The 15068-nt window shown below is 41.9% G+C and overlaps 1 protein-coding gene across 2 annotated transcripts in view; it reads left to right on the plus strand.

Moving 5' to 3' along the window:
• LOC133021781 (receptor activity-modifying protein 1-like) overlaps nucleotides 1–14107 on the plus strand; it is a 39600-nt gene extending 25493 nt beyond the window's left edge. For both annotated transcript variants that reach the window (XM_061088758.1, XM_061088759.1), the window contains exon 3: nucleotides 12202–14107. In XM_061088758.1, the coding sequence (XP_060944741.1) occupies nucleotides 12202–12457 (256 nt within the window). In that variant the 3' untranslated portion in view covers nucleotides 12458–14107. The remainder of the gene's footprint in view (nucleotides 1–12201) is intronic.
• Nucleotides 14108–15068: the final 961 nt, after the last annotated feature.

Here is a 15068-nt window from a genome sequence, read left to right on the forward strand (position 1 = left end):
CACACACACACACACACACACACACACACTTAACATTAACTTACATTACTTTCACACTTAACATTAATCCAAATCAGCTTTGCATGGGGCTTTTGCAATGACTTTGTAATAATGACATTAAACTCTTCAAATAAAAATCAATGATCCTTAATCATCATCTCTATCTGGAGGTCTTGATAATCAGCTCTCCTGACATCAACATTTCTGATAAGAATTTGATTGATTGAATGATTACTGACATCTCTCCAACATCCCTGTAGCTGATTGACTTCCCAAGAAAATATGGTCTGGTAACTGATCCCAGATCCCTTGGGCCTGTGCTCAGTAGATCCCTTCAGTCGTCCATCCGTGTCCAGAGCCGGCCATGCCAGCGTAGGTTCGGACAAACCAAGCTTAATTTGGATAAAGGAGCATAGTTTCTATATAAAGAAGGCTCAGAAACGATCAGTCAGCCAGCCCGTTGAACTATGAAGTAAAAATAGTCTCAAGTGGATAAAATCATACTTCACAGACTGTGCTCTCCTAGTTTGGATAAATAATAGATAAATGCCTGAACCTTAAAGATACTTGATGTCTCCTTTTATGGCCTCTGCTTTTTATGTGGAGGTCTTGTCATATGCAGATGACACAGTTTTTTAAGTGGCAGATTCTGAACAAGTAGATGCTTAGTCGTTGTAGTGGAAACAATGTTTACATTAGTCAAACTGCTGAAGTCAAGAGGAAATAATGTCCTGATGGGTTAAAGGCAGAATTTATAATCTAAGAAGTGTGAGTTTCCTGCTGGGTTTCCCTGAATTTTTCTTTCAAATCACTTTGACAGACAACTGAAAAAAGAAGGACAAAACCAAAAATATTAAAAGATATGTTATTGAAAGATTGAAATGTAAAGGTCAAGGGTCAGGCCTGACAGTTGCTCCCCCACTTTGAGGAAAAGTTGCAGTGGGGATTTCTAATTTAGCTGAAGTGACATTTGTTGTGTGTTTGTGTGTGTGAGTGTGTGTGTCTGACTCCCAATGATATTGATATAGATTTTCCAGAGATTTACTTTAACCTTAACTATAACTGTAACTTGCACTTTTCTTAACCTTAACCTGACCTTCCCTTTACCTCAAAACCTGTCTTACCTTCAATATTTAACGATTTTACTTAATGAGAATTTCTTTCCTCATTAAGGTCTCATGGTTCCCATAAACTGCCTGTGGACACTAATTTAGTTTCCCACATCATGAATAATATCTGGACAACACACTTAACTTCCTCAGCTCTCTTGTCTCTCTCTTGTCCTCAGTCGTCACTTTCCTGTCAGCCTGAGTTCACACGGCGCTCTGGCCTCACGCAGCCGTGAACACTGAGCTGAGCAGCAGCAGCTGAACCGCCCGTCACCCTCTCCTGCTCCTAATTTCTCCCTGTGACATCTCTCTTGTCTTTTCTATTTTTCCTTCCTCCTTCTTTCCTTCGCTTCTGACTTTTTCATTTCCCTGATCTCGCCCGCAGATATCGCCTGTTCATCTGCCTCCTTTCACTTTAGCGACATCCCTACATTTGTTCTCCTCATTCCCCAAGCGCAGTTATAATTATTCCCATTTGTTCTCCGGTCGATATGTTGTGTCCACATCGACATTCCCAGCATGCGACCAGCAAAGGGCAGCAATTGGTAACCACACCATCACTCACAGCTAAGTACAAACGATACTGACCAGCTACAAATTAATATGAGAGCCTGTAACATGGAGGAGATAAAAAATATTGAATGAGCTACTGTAAAGAGAAATAAATCAGACAGCCTCATAATATATAATAATTAAATAATAATTAAACAATTTTAAACTAATAAGACAGCACTCACTTCCAATATAGGAAAGGTGCAATACATAACGTTTGTTCCACTAACTTCTTTCTCCTTTGCTTAATTGATTTTTCAGTTTCATAAACTATGAATAAAACTTTCTAAAAATTCTGGATTTTTCCATCATGGTCAGAGAGATCATTAAAGTGCTCTGATCTACTCTGAGATTCTTCAGTTTAATTAAATCTGATATATGAATTCCAACATCTCTTCTCGTACTTTTTGTGGAGACCCTTTAATTTCCAATTTCCAATTTCTGAGAACAAATCGTGACATTTTAAAATCTGCCGAAAGATTTGATAATCATATGGAGCCCAATAGCTGAAAAAGCAGTAAATAGACATAACATGCTAAATTACTTGTGTGATAAACCAAAGCATTCAGGTTTTTCACTCCAGCTGCGATGAAACTAATGTCATGTGTATATGCATTCAGAAGCAAGCAAACATCACAGGACGCCCTGTGCATACTGAGTCCTGTTTAAATGTCTACGACTGGTCGGGCAGCTCAATGAATCAATATCACATCTGCCATCAGGTTTGTCTAATTACTTCCTGCCACACTGACCAGGCTGGTGACATGGCAACGCAGACATGTCATTGTCACCTCGCCGTAACTGAGAACTTGTGGGGAAATCCCTCGTAGACATTTTATCCTGCAAGACACTTAAAAGGCCTTATTAATAGAAAGATGAAGAAAAGAGACATTACAAGAAACTGAGCTTTGAAGAAACGCTGATAAATGTTTAATTCTGTCACAAGTGTCTCTGGGTTTTGCTCACTTTGTTGACACAGTTATCTTTAACCGACACTGATCAAATGATTCTCCTACTGACACAGCAGGGGGGAGGACAACGTGGGGGGTTTGCTAATGAAGCGGGCGCAGGTATCTGATCAGTGAGTTCAGTTGTTTGATAATTCAGAGGACGAAAGTTGCTGAAATAAATATTTTTGCACAGCGAACGCTCGGGTTTCGCACAAGACACTCGGCAGATGAATAAATTTGACAAGTCGGGCGAGTGCAGCTAGGGAGACGCAGACCTCCAGCTGGATAATCCCACCCTCCAGGTTCAGTTTGAACAGCTTCCAGTGTGTTGTTGGCACTGCTGAAATAACTGAAAGCACTCAGGCTCAGCATTTTAAACACTCTTATGCCATGGGTCTCCAAAAGCTCACACACACTTATATGTGCAGAAAGTTTGTGTCACACTTGTGCTACTGCTAATGTCAGTACACTGCAAAAGAATATACTGTATAAAGGCTCACGTGTGTTACAGTTGTGTTCTCTACATATTTCTCACTTTATCCAGTTGATTCAACTCTTGTGTGTTTGAGGAACAAATTACAACAACCCTATATGCTGTATATATATTTAATAATCAACTGTCCTGTAAAGTCAGATTATCGTCCTGGTTTTACTTAACCTCAAAAAACATTTCACTTTCCATTTTCACTTCTCAAGTTGGAACAAACTAAATTGAAACCACTACATTTCAAGTAGATGATATCTATCAGCTGATGAGCTAATGATCAATCAGAACATGAACACGTGCAACGACAAGCTGAGGCAGCAGCTGTCGAACCCTGAGCCAAGGCTGTGCCCGACAGCACAAGCGCCAACCGGCCAACAAGCCGCCACAGTCCAGCCCAGGAGATTTGACTTCCCTCTCCATCGCTTACTTCCACTCTGCAGTTTTCTCATTCAGCCGTTTAGAGCTGTCACTAAAGTTTTCATAGTGTCTAGGGGCCTGGGAGCTGCTCCGTCAGGTCGGATCACTCTCCTCCGGAGTGCACGTGCATTCCAGGTCACCGGGAGGATGTGGAGAGATTTAATGAGCATCTGTTAAGCTGATGGTCAAGAAAACGTGCATCCAGGAAACTATTTGCTGTAAAATGGGTCAGTATGAAATATATCTTGGAGGAAAACTAAACAAAGAGGCGTTTACTGTAGCTGGCAGCGATGTTCAATTCAAAGATAGAGCAATTATAAAACTGCTGCGGCGGAAAAAAGAGAATGATAAAGGATTTGGCTTTCAGCTGTCATGTCCAATTACTTGGTGCCGATGAACAAACAGAGTAACCACTAAATCGCTCCCAGCCGACGTCTGGGACTTGACAGTGATCGTTTCCAGCCAGAAAAACAGGAAAAAAGTCCATCTGAACAAAAAGAATTTGTGCTTTTAATCCAATGACCACAGGGATTACAAAACAAATACAACTGAATCACAGCCTTTCATCTTCCTATGAGAACATTAGCGGACAATAAAACCGATGTTAGCGTCCAACGGAAATCTGGATGACTCATTCCCCTCCGCCGTCCAAATCCATGTCAAAGAGCCGTCCCGCTAATTGTTTTAAAACGAGGCTTCAGGAGATGAATTAGAAACGATCCTTTATCCTCTTTACACTCTGACTGACAGCCAAGGCCAGATGAGGAATAAAGATGTGTTTACTTGCCGGTTCCGGGAGCCAAGGTGCGGCGGCAGATACAGCGCCGGGTCCGTGCTTGTAGATAAGACACTGAATTAAATGTGAGCTGTGGTTAGAGGTCTGTCACAGTTTGTTTTATGTTGTGTAGCAGGCGGCTGTAAAGAGTTTGTGCACATAGAGAAACAATGGTACTCTTCCTCTGACTATCTCGCAAATGCAAATGCAGGGGTTAGCATGATTTTTTTAAATATATATATAAAAATGAGTCGGTGGATTGTGTCCTGTGTGATGATCTCCTGCCAGACCTGGAGCAGGGCATCAGTGAGCTCTGTGGCGGTACTGGGTGGCGTCAGATACACAACCTGCACACCTGTAGCCTGCTGGAGGTAATTTTTTTAGGGCTCTGGTGGTGCTCCTCCTGTTCCTCCTTGCAGAAAGGAGCAGATACTGGTCCTACCGCTGGGGTGATGCTCTGCTGTGTCCAGCTCCCCTCGGTCTCCTGGTACCTAAAAGAACTAACTTTTATTTATCTTATCAGTTTGAGATTTGAGACCCTGGAATAGTCCGAGCTCCACAACGGCAGTTATGTGCATTTGATGAAAAGATACAGAAAAAAATTCAGCTGCCCTTTGCGTTTTTACGATAACTTTAACATCAACAACTTGGAGATAATCTGCCGCTTATGAATATGTATGGATTCTGTTAACTGTTCTTTGGCTGCGGTGGATCCATCTGCCGGCCTCAGCAGCCGAGGAGCCTGTGGCTGCATTGGCTCGTCCAGCCGCTCCGTCTGCCTGTCGGGTTCGTCGGCTAATTGTGGCACATTATCACATGACTGTGCTCGGCGTGTCAGTAGCTTAGCATCGGCTCTAACTCACACACACACACACACACACACACACACAAACACACACACACAGAGAGACAAAACAGCTCCGGGTTTCTTTCATTTTTATTTTCATTTGAATGTGTAAACAGTTTCACCCAACTCTCAGAGGAAATCCCATTTTTGGAATAAAAACAACTTTCAAAAGCCTTTTTTTCCCTTCTGCTTATTAACCCCTGTGGCCTGGATGAATTACACAGTTTCTCACTGAATATTATTCCACACACTGCGGCCACTTCCAAAAAAGGCTCTAAGGCAACTGACAACATGTTGATTTTGGAGATCGTGAAACATTTGTCATGCTTAATTTGCATTTATTTGCATTGCGCCAAATCACAACCTTCATTATCTCAGGGCACTTTACGAAAAGAGGTCAATGATGGAGAAGCACGACAGCGATAAAGCACTTGTTGCATAAATACAAGCACAAAACAAAGTAGAAAAGATTGTCTAATGAATCCAAAACAAATGTTGTGTTTTCATGTTTGTTCTAATTAAGTTGTAATTCTCTCCATTTGCCCTCGTCTGTTTTTCATGCTGCAGGCACTTGGTTTAAAAATAGCTTTCTTCCTTGAGTTTCACCAGAAGCCTTTTTTCCTCTGTCGGCTGTTGGAGGGTATTTTGGTCGGCCAGTCATGCATGCCTGTCAGCCATCTGTAATAATCTAAAAACCCCCTTTGTGGGTAAAGACAAATCCAGTGAGCTCAGTAGTGTGGAAAGCTCGGACCCCCGTGATTAAACGGCTGATTAGTCTCCGATCAGAAATGGATTGTCGGGGGGGGTTTTACAGCTCTAATGACTGGAGGACGTCCAGCGTTGCCTGGTTTGCCCCCTCGACCGGAGCTGTTACGCAATGCATGCAAATAGCTCGGAGGACAAAGGATTTAATATTTGTCTCAATTAAGATGGTTTTTCGTTTGCGATGCAGCAGAAAGCAGCCTGTCAGCGTCTTTCAGGAAACCTGGATGTAAACTTATCAAGCACAACATCTACTTTTCTCCATTAATTCATCCAGCATTTAATCTTCTTTAGCGTCTTCCTGTATAATTTAGCTTTTCTGTCAGCCATATTTGAGAGCAGCTCAACTTTTGATTGATTGGAGTTTGTGTGTACACAGGAGCCCTTAGAGGAGCAACACAACAGGAGGTGTTTCCCTGCAGTAATTGAGCCAATCTCCTTGTTCTGAGCCTTCGCATCAATACTGCAAACACTCACTTAGTCGCTCTATTGGTCCCACATGGTTTCAGTGGAAGCAGGAGAGGAATCTGGGAGATTGTCTCTCTCTCTCTCTGTTTCTCTTTTGTTTCAAATGTTTGTAATCTTCTTAATGCGCCTTATCTCTGTCACTACTTTTTTATTATTCTGTTAGTTCGACAAAGCACATTGAATGACCTCTGGGTGTGATGTGCAATACAAATGGATTCGCCTCGCCTCCTTTTTCTCTCTCTTGTGTTGCTACGCCGACGTTCACAATGCTACACAATGGTCGTATATTAAAACCCAAATCCAATATCGTCACAGATAAACAAACACAGCAGCCTCAGCTTTACCTCATTGGAAATTACAGTTAGACTCATAGTAATGAGTTTTTATTTCCTGAGTTTTGCTTCCCAGGCTACATCCGTCTCCACCACAAAATTAATATGTTGCTGTGATAATATTCATTTACAAAAATATGTTAAAGTCGCACTTGATCAAAACTAAGGCAGTAAAAGTCTGGATACAGGAAAGTTTAGTGAATAAGTTTATTATTAATCTTTGCCTGATGTGGTTTTTATGGCTCAAATCGCCATGAATACAAGTTGTTTTACCTGTTTTAAGTGTGGATCTATTTTGGATACATGCATATTCAAAGTAGATTTCCATGTGAGCCAGGACAAGATGTTTAAAGTTCCTTGAGAAGATAGTTTGTTTTACCACTGGCTGTGCTGGGGAGCCGAGCTTTTTGCATGTGGGTCCCTGATTTGTTTATATTTGCACGATCCCAGCGACACATTCATGAACACACACAACTACAATTCACTCTTCTGCTGCCAGTTTCAGACACTGATTCACTCACAGTGTTTATAATAAAGCACAATATATGATACTGTTGCGTTTCTATGATATAAATCACAACCATAAACCAAATGAGCCAGAGAAGTTTAAGACAGAGTAAATCCCAGTGTTTAGAGTGTAGGATTCACAATACTAGAAGTATTCATCTGTGAACGCAAAGTAAAACCAAAGGTTTACTGGGGGATCAATGTTATCCTAAAAAAAAGGCAAATAATCAAATGTATACCTCAGTATCAATGTAAACAAAGCTGTCAAATACAAATACACAAGCGTGCAAGTCTATATGCTGTAATCTAAACACACACACATGCGCACACATACACACACACACACACGTGGAAAACCAACCTCTTCCAGCCCCAGCTGCTCACATCCTGGTATCGACTGATCGGAAACATACAGAGGATGAGAAATGAAAAGTGAGAATAAATATGAACAAAGAAAACGTGAGGTTTGTGTGAGAGTGTGAAAATAAACATGTACGTCTTCCAAACTTTGCAAAGATATTTTATCACTTTTGTTCTCACGTAGGAAATAGACACACACACACAAACACACACACACACACACACACACACACACACACACACACACACACACACACACACATACTGTGCACACAAACTCAGATGTTCATTCTCGCCCAGAGGGAAAAAGGATGCAGGAAGTTTGCAGAATAACAAAGTAGGAGGAAGAAGAAGAACATTCTGTGTGATGTCCTCGGTAGTGACAGTTTGTCCTGCTTCTTTTGGGTCTTAGACAGAGGAATCCTGTTTCTGCTCGGAGGCGATCTCTCCGAGCAGAGCAGGCATGACAGAAGCTTTCTCAGTGATAAATGCAAGTGATGAAGAGGCTTGTTTCTGGGTAATGGCCCAAAGTGAAACTTCCTTCATGAGATGCAGTTTAAGGTGACGACACCGGTCAGTGTTACGGGACGGGGGAGGTGAACTTTGACACCTGGACATGATTAGTCAGTGAGGACGGGAAAATAATCATAGATATTCATCTGTCTTTCATGTCCCTGTCCTCCGGTTCTACTGCAGTTTTCATGCTTCCAGATCCATTCTCCTATAAGGAAAACCTTATCTCATGTTTTCTCTGTGATAAAGAACAAAAGTTCAATGACCCTTTAAAGTTTTGCCCCAGAAAGCTGCTTCTATTTGATTTCCGGTGACTTACAGCATCTTTGTTACTTAGCAACCCCGTATCTTCCCCTGCACGTGTTGCCGGAGCATCTCGCCTAAACCTAGTGGGAGCTGCTGACCCTGCAATTTCCATCAATGGCTCCACAATCACCAAAATCCTTTTTGGTTTTGATGTTGGAATCAGTGAGGTTAGGTCTTTGAAACCAGCGGGAGGGTGATGAGGTCTGACACAGATATCACACGGTCTTGTGGGAGTGTCTCTTGATAGTAAAGAGCAGTTATTTGGTTCACAAGTTGATTTCTAGTAATAAAATGTGATAAAATAAAATAATTTGACAAATAAATGGATAAGACATACAGGAAGGAATAAAAATGAAATTAAAATAAAATGATGCTGGAAAAAGGTATGTTTTCAGTTTGGTTTGACGACTTCAAACTGGATAGTGTCTGAATGAGCTCATGTAAGAATAAAACTTCCTCCAGAGGATTCACTGCATATCTTGATTCTTCTGTCACATCCTAACTTTCTCCTGACAACACATTTCCACTGCAGAGATCTATTGGGTCCAGAGAAGGTGAAAAACCGACAGACGACCCTGTTGTCTTTCCGCTCTCGGTGAAATCATCCACCGCACGCAAAATAAAATTGTTATTCCCTTCAAATACTGCAATGTCAACTGAATAAATAAAAACATCCGTCTACCTTCACACCTGTCCACCTCACCCCCCCCCCCGCTCGGTTCTGTGAGGGTGTGGAATTAGGAGTCCTTCCCGAAGTCACTGGAGCAGCTGTGTCCTGTGTCACTTTTATTTATTCATTATCCAGGTTTTATTTATTCACACCGTGCAGGCAGTCGACAAATCAAACTGCTTAAAACAGCAAGTTGCTGCCTCATCCAGATTCATGTGTCCTGCACCCCCCACGTGTTTCATCATAAATACAGTCGGTGAGGCACCGGATCTGCCGGCTGCTTCTCGACTGGTGAAGTTATTTCACAGACTTTGTTGTGTTCATGTGTTGTAACGACACCTTGACAGGTTTTTCCAATATTTGCATAATAAGGAAGGGGAACGCCGTACCCTGACATGCACCTCCCCAAAAATGGAACTTATAGTTGAGGAGACGCGGACAACTAGAGCTGTGATTGGTCCAATTGTTAGCATCGCACAGACTCGCAGCCAGTTTTTAATTTGACTTGAAGAATGAACACAGATGACGTCTTTCTAGTCTTTGTTGCAGTTCTTTAAGAAAAGTAATGTTTTTAATATCTATCAGCTCCGACTTACTAACTCTCTCCCTTGTTCTGAAGTGAACACAGACCCCAGAGAATTTGTTTATCTGTCTTTTTCCTGTCCGCTAACTCTGTCTTTTTTTTTTAAAAGAACTATAAATACCTTATGGGAAATACATGCATAATTCATACAGGAATGTTTGCTCTGCTTCACAGATACTCACAAACACTTGCCCTGTGGCCGCACACAGTCAGTGTGCATCAGCAGCACTGAGAGTCTCAGTCACAGTAAACCTACATGTGAGGTCAGGACACAGCACAAACCTCTGTGTAAGACTTTTCCCCAAAAAAGAAACAGCGAGCTGCAGAATTGCTAAACGGCCCGAAGTCACACGGGCGGATTCACTCTGCGAGACCGGATGATTCAAAATATGTAGACTCAAAGAGAAATTGCACAGGAGAGATTATTGAGCGGGTGAATTGTTTGTGCTCACACACTTTGCACACTCTCTGTCAGGTTTGATCGGAGGTCGACCGCGGCTACACGAGGAGAAACCGGTACCCGACTCTCTCTCTTCACTGCCTGTGTCTCGACTCTGCGGCGACTTCTGTCATTCGGCAACTCACAAACAACATCAGCGCTCATTAGGCCGGCAGCGGCACCGTGAGAATTCTCTTTCTGCTGATTTGTAAAACTTCAAGGAGACGGCAGAGGAAGGAAGAACACATCCGGACTGAGTCAAGCTGATCCCCCGGACAGTGACCTCGCGTTGGGGCACAACATCAAAAGATGTTAGAATATTAAACATATGAAATCTGACCCGAGGGAATAAGCAGAAATAATCTTTCTATCATAAAGCTGCACTCACTGATACTCTAATATTTATTTGAAAGGGAGTCAGTAGCAAACCAGCAGATAATTAACTGCACTTATCTTCAAGTTTGCAGATCGTTGTTTACCATCATTCTGGTTTTACTGTTTCTCATGGTTCTCTTCATCCAATTTTCCAAATTTCCTCAGGAGAAAAGCTCTGACAAATTCGCTGCTCCCGCCCAGCAGCTAATGGCATACAATAAAAGTTAGCAAGTAGCTGCTGAACACAGCGGAGCCTTTAGCTGCAGAGCAATGTTTCCCTCAGGAGCCTGAGTGCGGCTCCAAGGAGACGGAATATTGGATTTAAATTAGTCCGGGGCCTCAAACCCGACTCCAAGTGAATTATAATGGTGCTTGACTCTGTATCAGCTGGCTGTGTAAACCAGTAACTGTTTTATTGCTATAAAATAGTTAAAGCAGTTGTGTGTGTGTGTGTGTGTGTGTGCTTTTGGAGCCTGTTATTAATACAACTTTAAAAGATGAGGGGAAAATGTAGATGTAAATCAGTGTGAATCAGTTTCCCCTCAAATAAAAATCTGTCTGTTTCTCTCAGAAATAACAATGAACCTCAGATATAAATAGACGGATGTACTGGGGAACAGTATGAGGTCGGCCTGGCCGTGCCATTAATGGACTTCAATCAATCAAAAGTCATAGTGCCAGGTGTGTGTGTGTGTGAGTGTGTGTGTACTTGTGAACTGTAGATGGAGAGGCCTTCGTGTACTTAACAATATTCATGGTTCAATTACCTCAGAGGAGCAGCACACATGAACGCAGGGTGCAGAGAGTGAACTGAGCGCAGAACAGATCTTTCTGCCTCTTTTCTTTTCTAACAGCGAAGGACAAGTGTTTTTTTTCATCTGAGACAATAAGAGTTTTCTTTTACCTCAGCTCATTTGTATAAAATCAAATTTTATCAAACTAAAGAAAACAATACAATGATAAAATAAAGACTTGAATGTGAGTGTAAAATATGAAACGTAATACAGTGTTTTTCTCAATGTGACCACGTGGTCAGTCTGGAGAATCACTGAATGATGGCTGGGACTGCAGGTTCAATTAGACATAATGACATTGATAATAATATTATACTGGTGTTTAACTGGTTAAATTATATTCCCAATATTCTCTATGCTGATTTTGAGTGTTAGCGCTTGTTAATTATAATTAACACAAAGTAAAGCTTGGGTGGCAGGTTTCGGGTCGAAAGCACAAAACTAGATTTTGATCAGATGTGTCAACGGATCACAGGTATTAGAGTTCATCCTCTGGGGACCATGAGCATGTGAATCAATTTCCCTGCAACACAACTTTTCAATAAACGTCTTCATGGGTCTTTAAGAATGTTATTGGGACAACTTTCGGGGCACCATTGTTCCCTTTGGGTCTCCACCCTCACTACAACACAGTTCATTATCATATCGATGTGTTACCTTGTTTGCGTCCCTAAGGGAATTTTGTTTGTAAGCTTAACCTCCAGATACCTGCACCAAACTCTGTGCTTCTCTGTCTGAGTGAAAAATGATTAGCAGCCAAGTCAAATGATGATTTTGTGTCAAAGACAAATTAATCAACATCACTTAATGAAAACCAACAGCGTTTTTTTCAAGTGTTGTCAAAAAGCCACGTGTTGATTTGATAAGTACAACAACAACACAAAGCACAACCTGTAAAACAGCAGCAAGACAAAGAGCAGATCACAACCCTCCCTGTCCCTCCTCTTGTGTGCAGGCTGTACGGTGACCTGACCAACTGCACCTTCCTGGTGGCGCTGAAGATGGACTGCTTCTGGCCCAACCGCCTGGTGGACGAGTTCTTCATCCGGGTGCACAAGCACTACTTCCACGACTGCTCGCTCTCGGGACGGCTCCTCAGGGACCCGCCCAACCGCATCCTGGGACCCTTCATCGTGGTGCCCATCTTGGTCACGCTGCTCATGACGGGCCTGGTGGTGTGGAGGAGCAAACGCAGTGAGGGGATTATGTAGTGAACAGAGTGATGCTGGGTGGGTGTGGGGGCCACATGACTCAAGACAAGAGGTACTTTTTTTCCACCATTCCCACCTGCAGTGACCAAAGGATGTGGTAATGTGTGGAAAACAGGTTTTCGATATAGGACTAGGATAACTACAAGATGGACGTGCAGTTTGGAGCAAGATGAAATCGTTTTAAATTCAGGTCCTGCCTCAGCGCTTCAACACATCTTCACTGATATGAAGCCTGAGCGGCTCAAATTATTTAATTTCTATCGACAAGGAGCTGAACCACTCTCCTGAATCTAATCTGGACCAGAGCACTGGTGGAGAGATTCTCTAATATAAGAAGAAAAATAAACTTTATTGAGAGAAACTGCCTCAAAGATTTTTGGGGATGTGATGGTGATATGACAAAACACACAGGGAGATAACCATCACCTACATCAGCAAACAGGAGGAAATGCAGAACTGTCCAGGAGATCAGTTTCACACTCTGACCAGGACTCAACAAGACACTTACTCTGACCTCTTCTCTGGAACACAGGGACATCAGATTGTGTATATATGTATACGTTCACTGTAAATGTAAATAAATCTGTCAGCTGATAATCAGAATGTCTTTGAAACACAATCAAGACGACAAACCGTTCTCCATCTAATTCATTTCTCTCTTTCTGTGTGATGTTTGGATACATTTATTTTAAAAAGACGTGTATTGGATTTGAATTATATTCCTATATTATATAATCATTCAGATGGTTCACTGTGGAAGAAGAAATGGTTTTCATCTCCTCTGCTCATATCAAGCACCCTTGGTCTCATCTCTCAGCCTGCAGCTCTCTCTCTCCCCTGAAGGAAACGCAGAGAGGCTCTTCCCCAGCTTCTGCTTCACGGAACCGGCTGAACAAAAGACAGAAAATAACAACGTCAGACACCGATGATTGGTAGAAGCTGTGTTCCGGAGACAGGCACGGGGAGAAAGTCACCCCGGAGGGGTCACGGCCCCAATTTGGTCCGGCAGTTATGATGTTGTGTTGTGCAGTTTCCATCCGTCCATCACCAAGGAAACTAAGATGGAGAAACGCCAACCTATAGAAACTAGACATTAATCCTCTGTCATGGATTTGTTTACCATACAGAAATAAAATAATCGCCCGAAAAAATAACCAGATTGATTTGAATATAAGAGAACAAACAGTCAGAAACTCACAGTGGGAAAAACGACATTCTCGTCTTCAGAAAGGAGATCAAACACACAACACATGAAGTCAGCCAACGCACATCGCTGCAGAGCGCTGCCATCGCCTCTAGCAGAGCTCGTGTATCATAGACCTGAGGTTTCTATTGATTTATGATCTCCCTGTGTGGTAAAGTGTGCTGCGTGAACTGTTCCCTCATTGATATTTTTTAATGCTCTCTCCCCTTTATGGATGCATTGACCTATAACCTGCCTGTCAGCGGAACACACTTTCAAACACACACCCACACTTCCCCAGCAGGATCTTACTTTGTACTTTGTGCCAAAAGCTCTTTGAAAACAGCAGGAAACGTTGGCTTTGAAAGGTTGAATTCCCTTATTTTTTGATTTTGCTGGGGTTACTTCTAATGATTGATTTTAAAAATCTATGATAATGGAGTTCAATAAAATGTCTGATTAATGTGTGGGATGGTGTCACGCACTAATTTTTCTTTCAGGTAGAATGTGAATGATGAATGCTGTGGTAATGTACATGTAGCTGAGTCATGATGAATGCACTGGGTTCATGTCCCAGAATTTTGCTGACGTGTGAAAGTAAGGAGGAAGGAGAAGATATAGTTAGTAAAGTGTAAATAAAAACAGCTTCACGTATTTATGGCACACTGATATGTGTCCTACGGAATTATGGTTAAATTGAATAATGATTGTATTGAAGAACAGCAGATAGGACAGGCAGAAACATGGAGGTGTAAGAAGCAGACAGCATTATGTCATATTCCCAAACAATGTGTTAGTAAGTCACTAATGGAAGTGAAGCCAAGAGGTGACTCTTCATTAGAGAAAGATCCAAGACAAGTTTAAAATAAATTCAAGTCATTTAAAACAAGTTCAAGTCTCAGTTCATTCGAGACAAATTTAAATGTGAAGTGTGAAGTGACAATTTAGACAAGAGTCAAATCAATTGGACACAAGTGCAAGTTTCAAGTAATTTGAGTTGAGTCAAAGTCATTTGAGACTAAGTCTCATTCAAGTCCATTAAGGAGAGTCCGTCCATCCATTATCGATGTTGTTTATCCTCTCAGGGTCACCTGACATTGGGCGAGAGGCGGAGTTTACCATGTATAGGTCAACCGCGTCGTGCAGAAACAAACTGCCACTCACACCTGCGGCCAATTTAGAGTCTTAAATCAACCTAACCCCTAATCTACCTCGAGGAAACCCACAGGACAACAACATCAATAATACGTGGTGCCAGATTTTAGTATTCTGACTGGAGTTCCCATTAAACTGTGGCTTAATCATGACTTAGCACTTTGTAGCATGTGAACAGTCTGTAGTCAACATCTGATTAACCAGCCTGTGACATGATTAGTCCGCTCACCAATAGTGAGCCACGCTAGTTGTACATATTTGAATAATAATAAT

This window comes from Limanda limanda, chromosome 16 (genome assembly GCF_963576545.1).
Source record: "Limanda limanda chromosome 16, fLimLim1.1, whole genome shotgun sequence".
Classification (NCBI taxonomy): Eukaryota; Metazoa; Chordata; class Actinopteri; order Pleuronectiformes; family Pleuronectidae; genus Limanda; species Limanda limanda.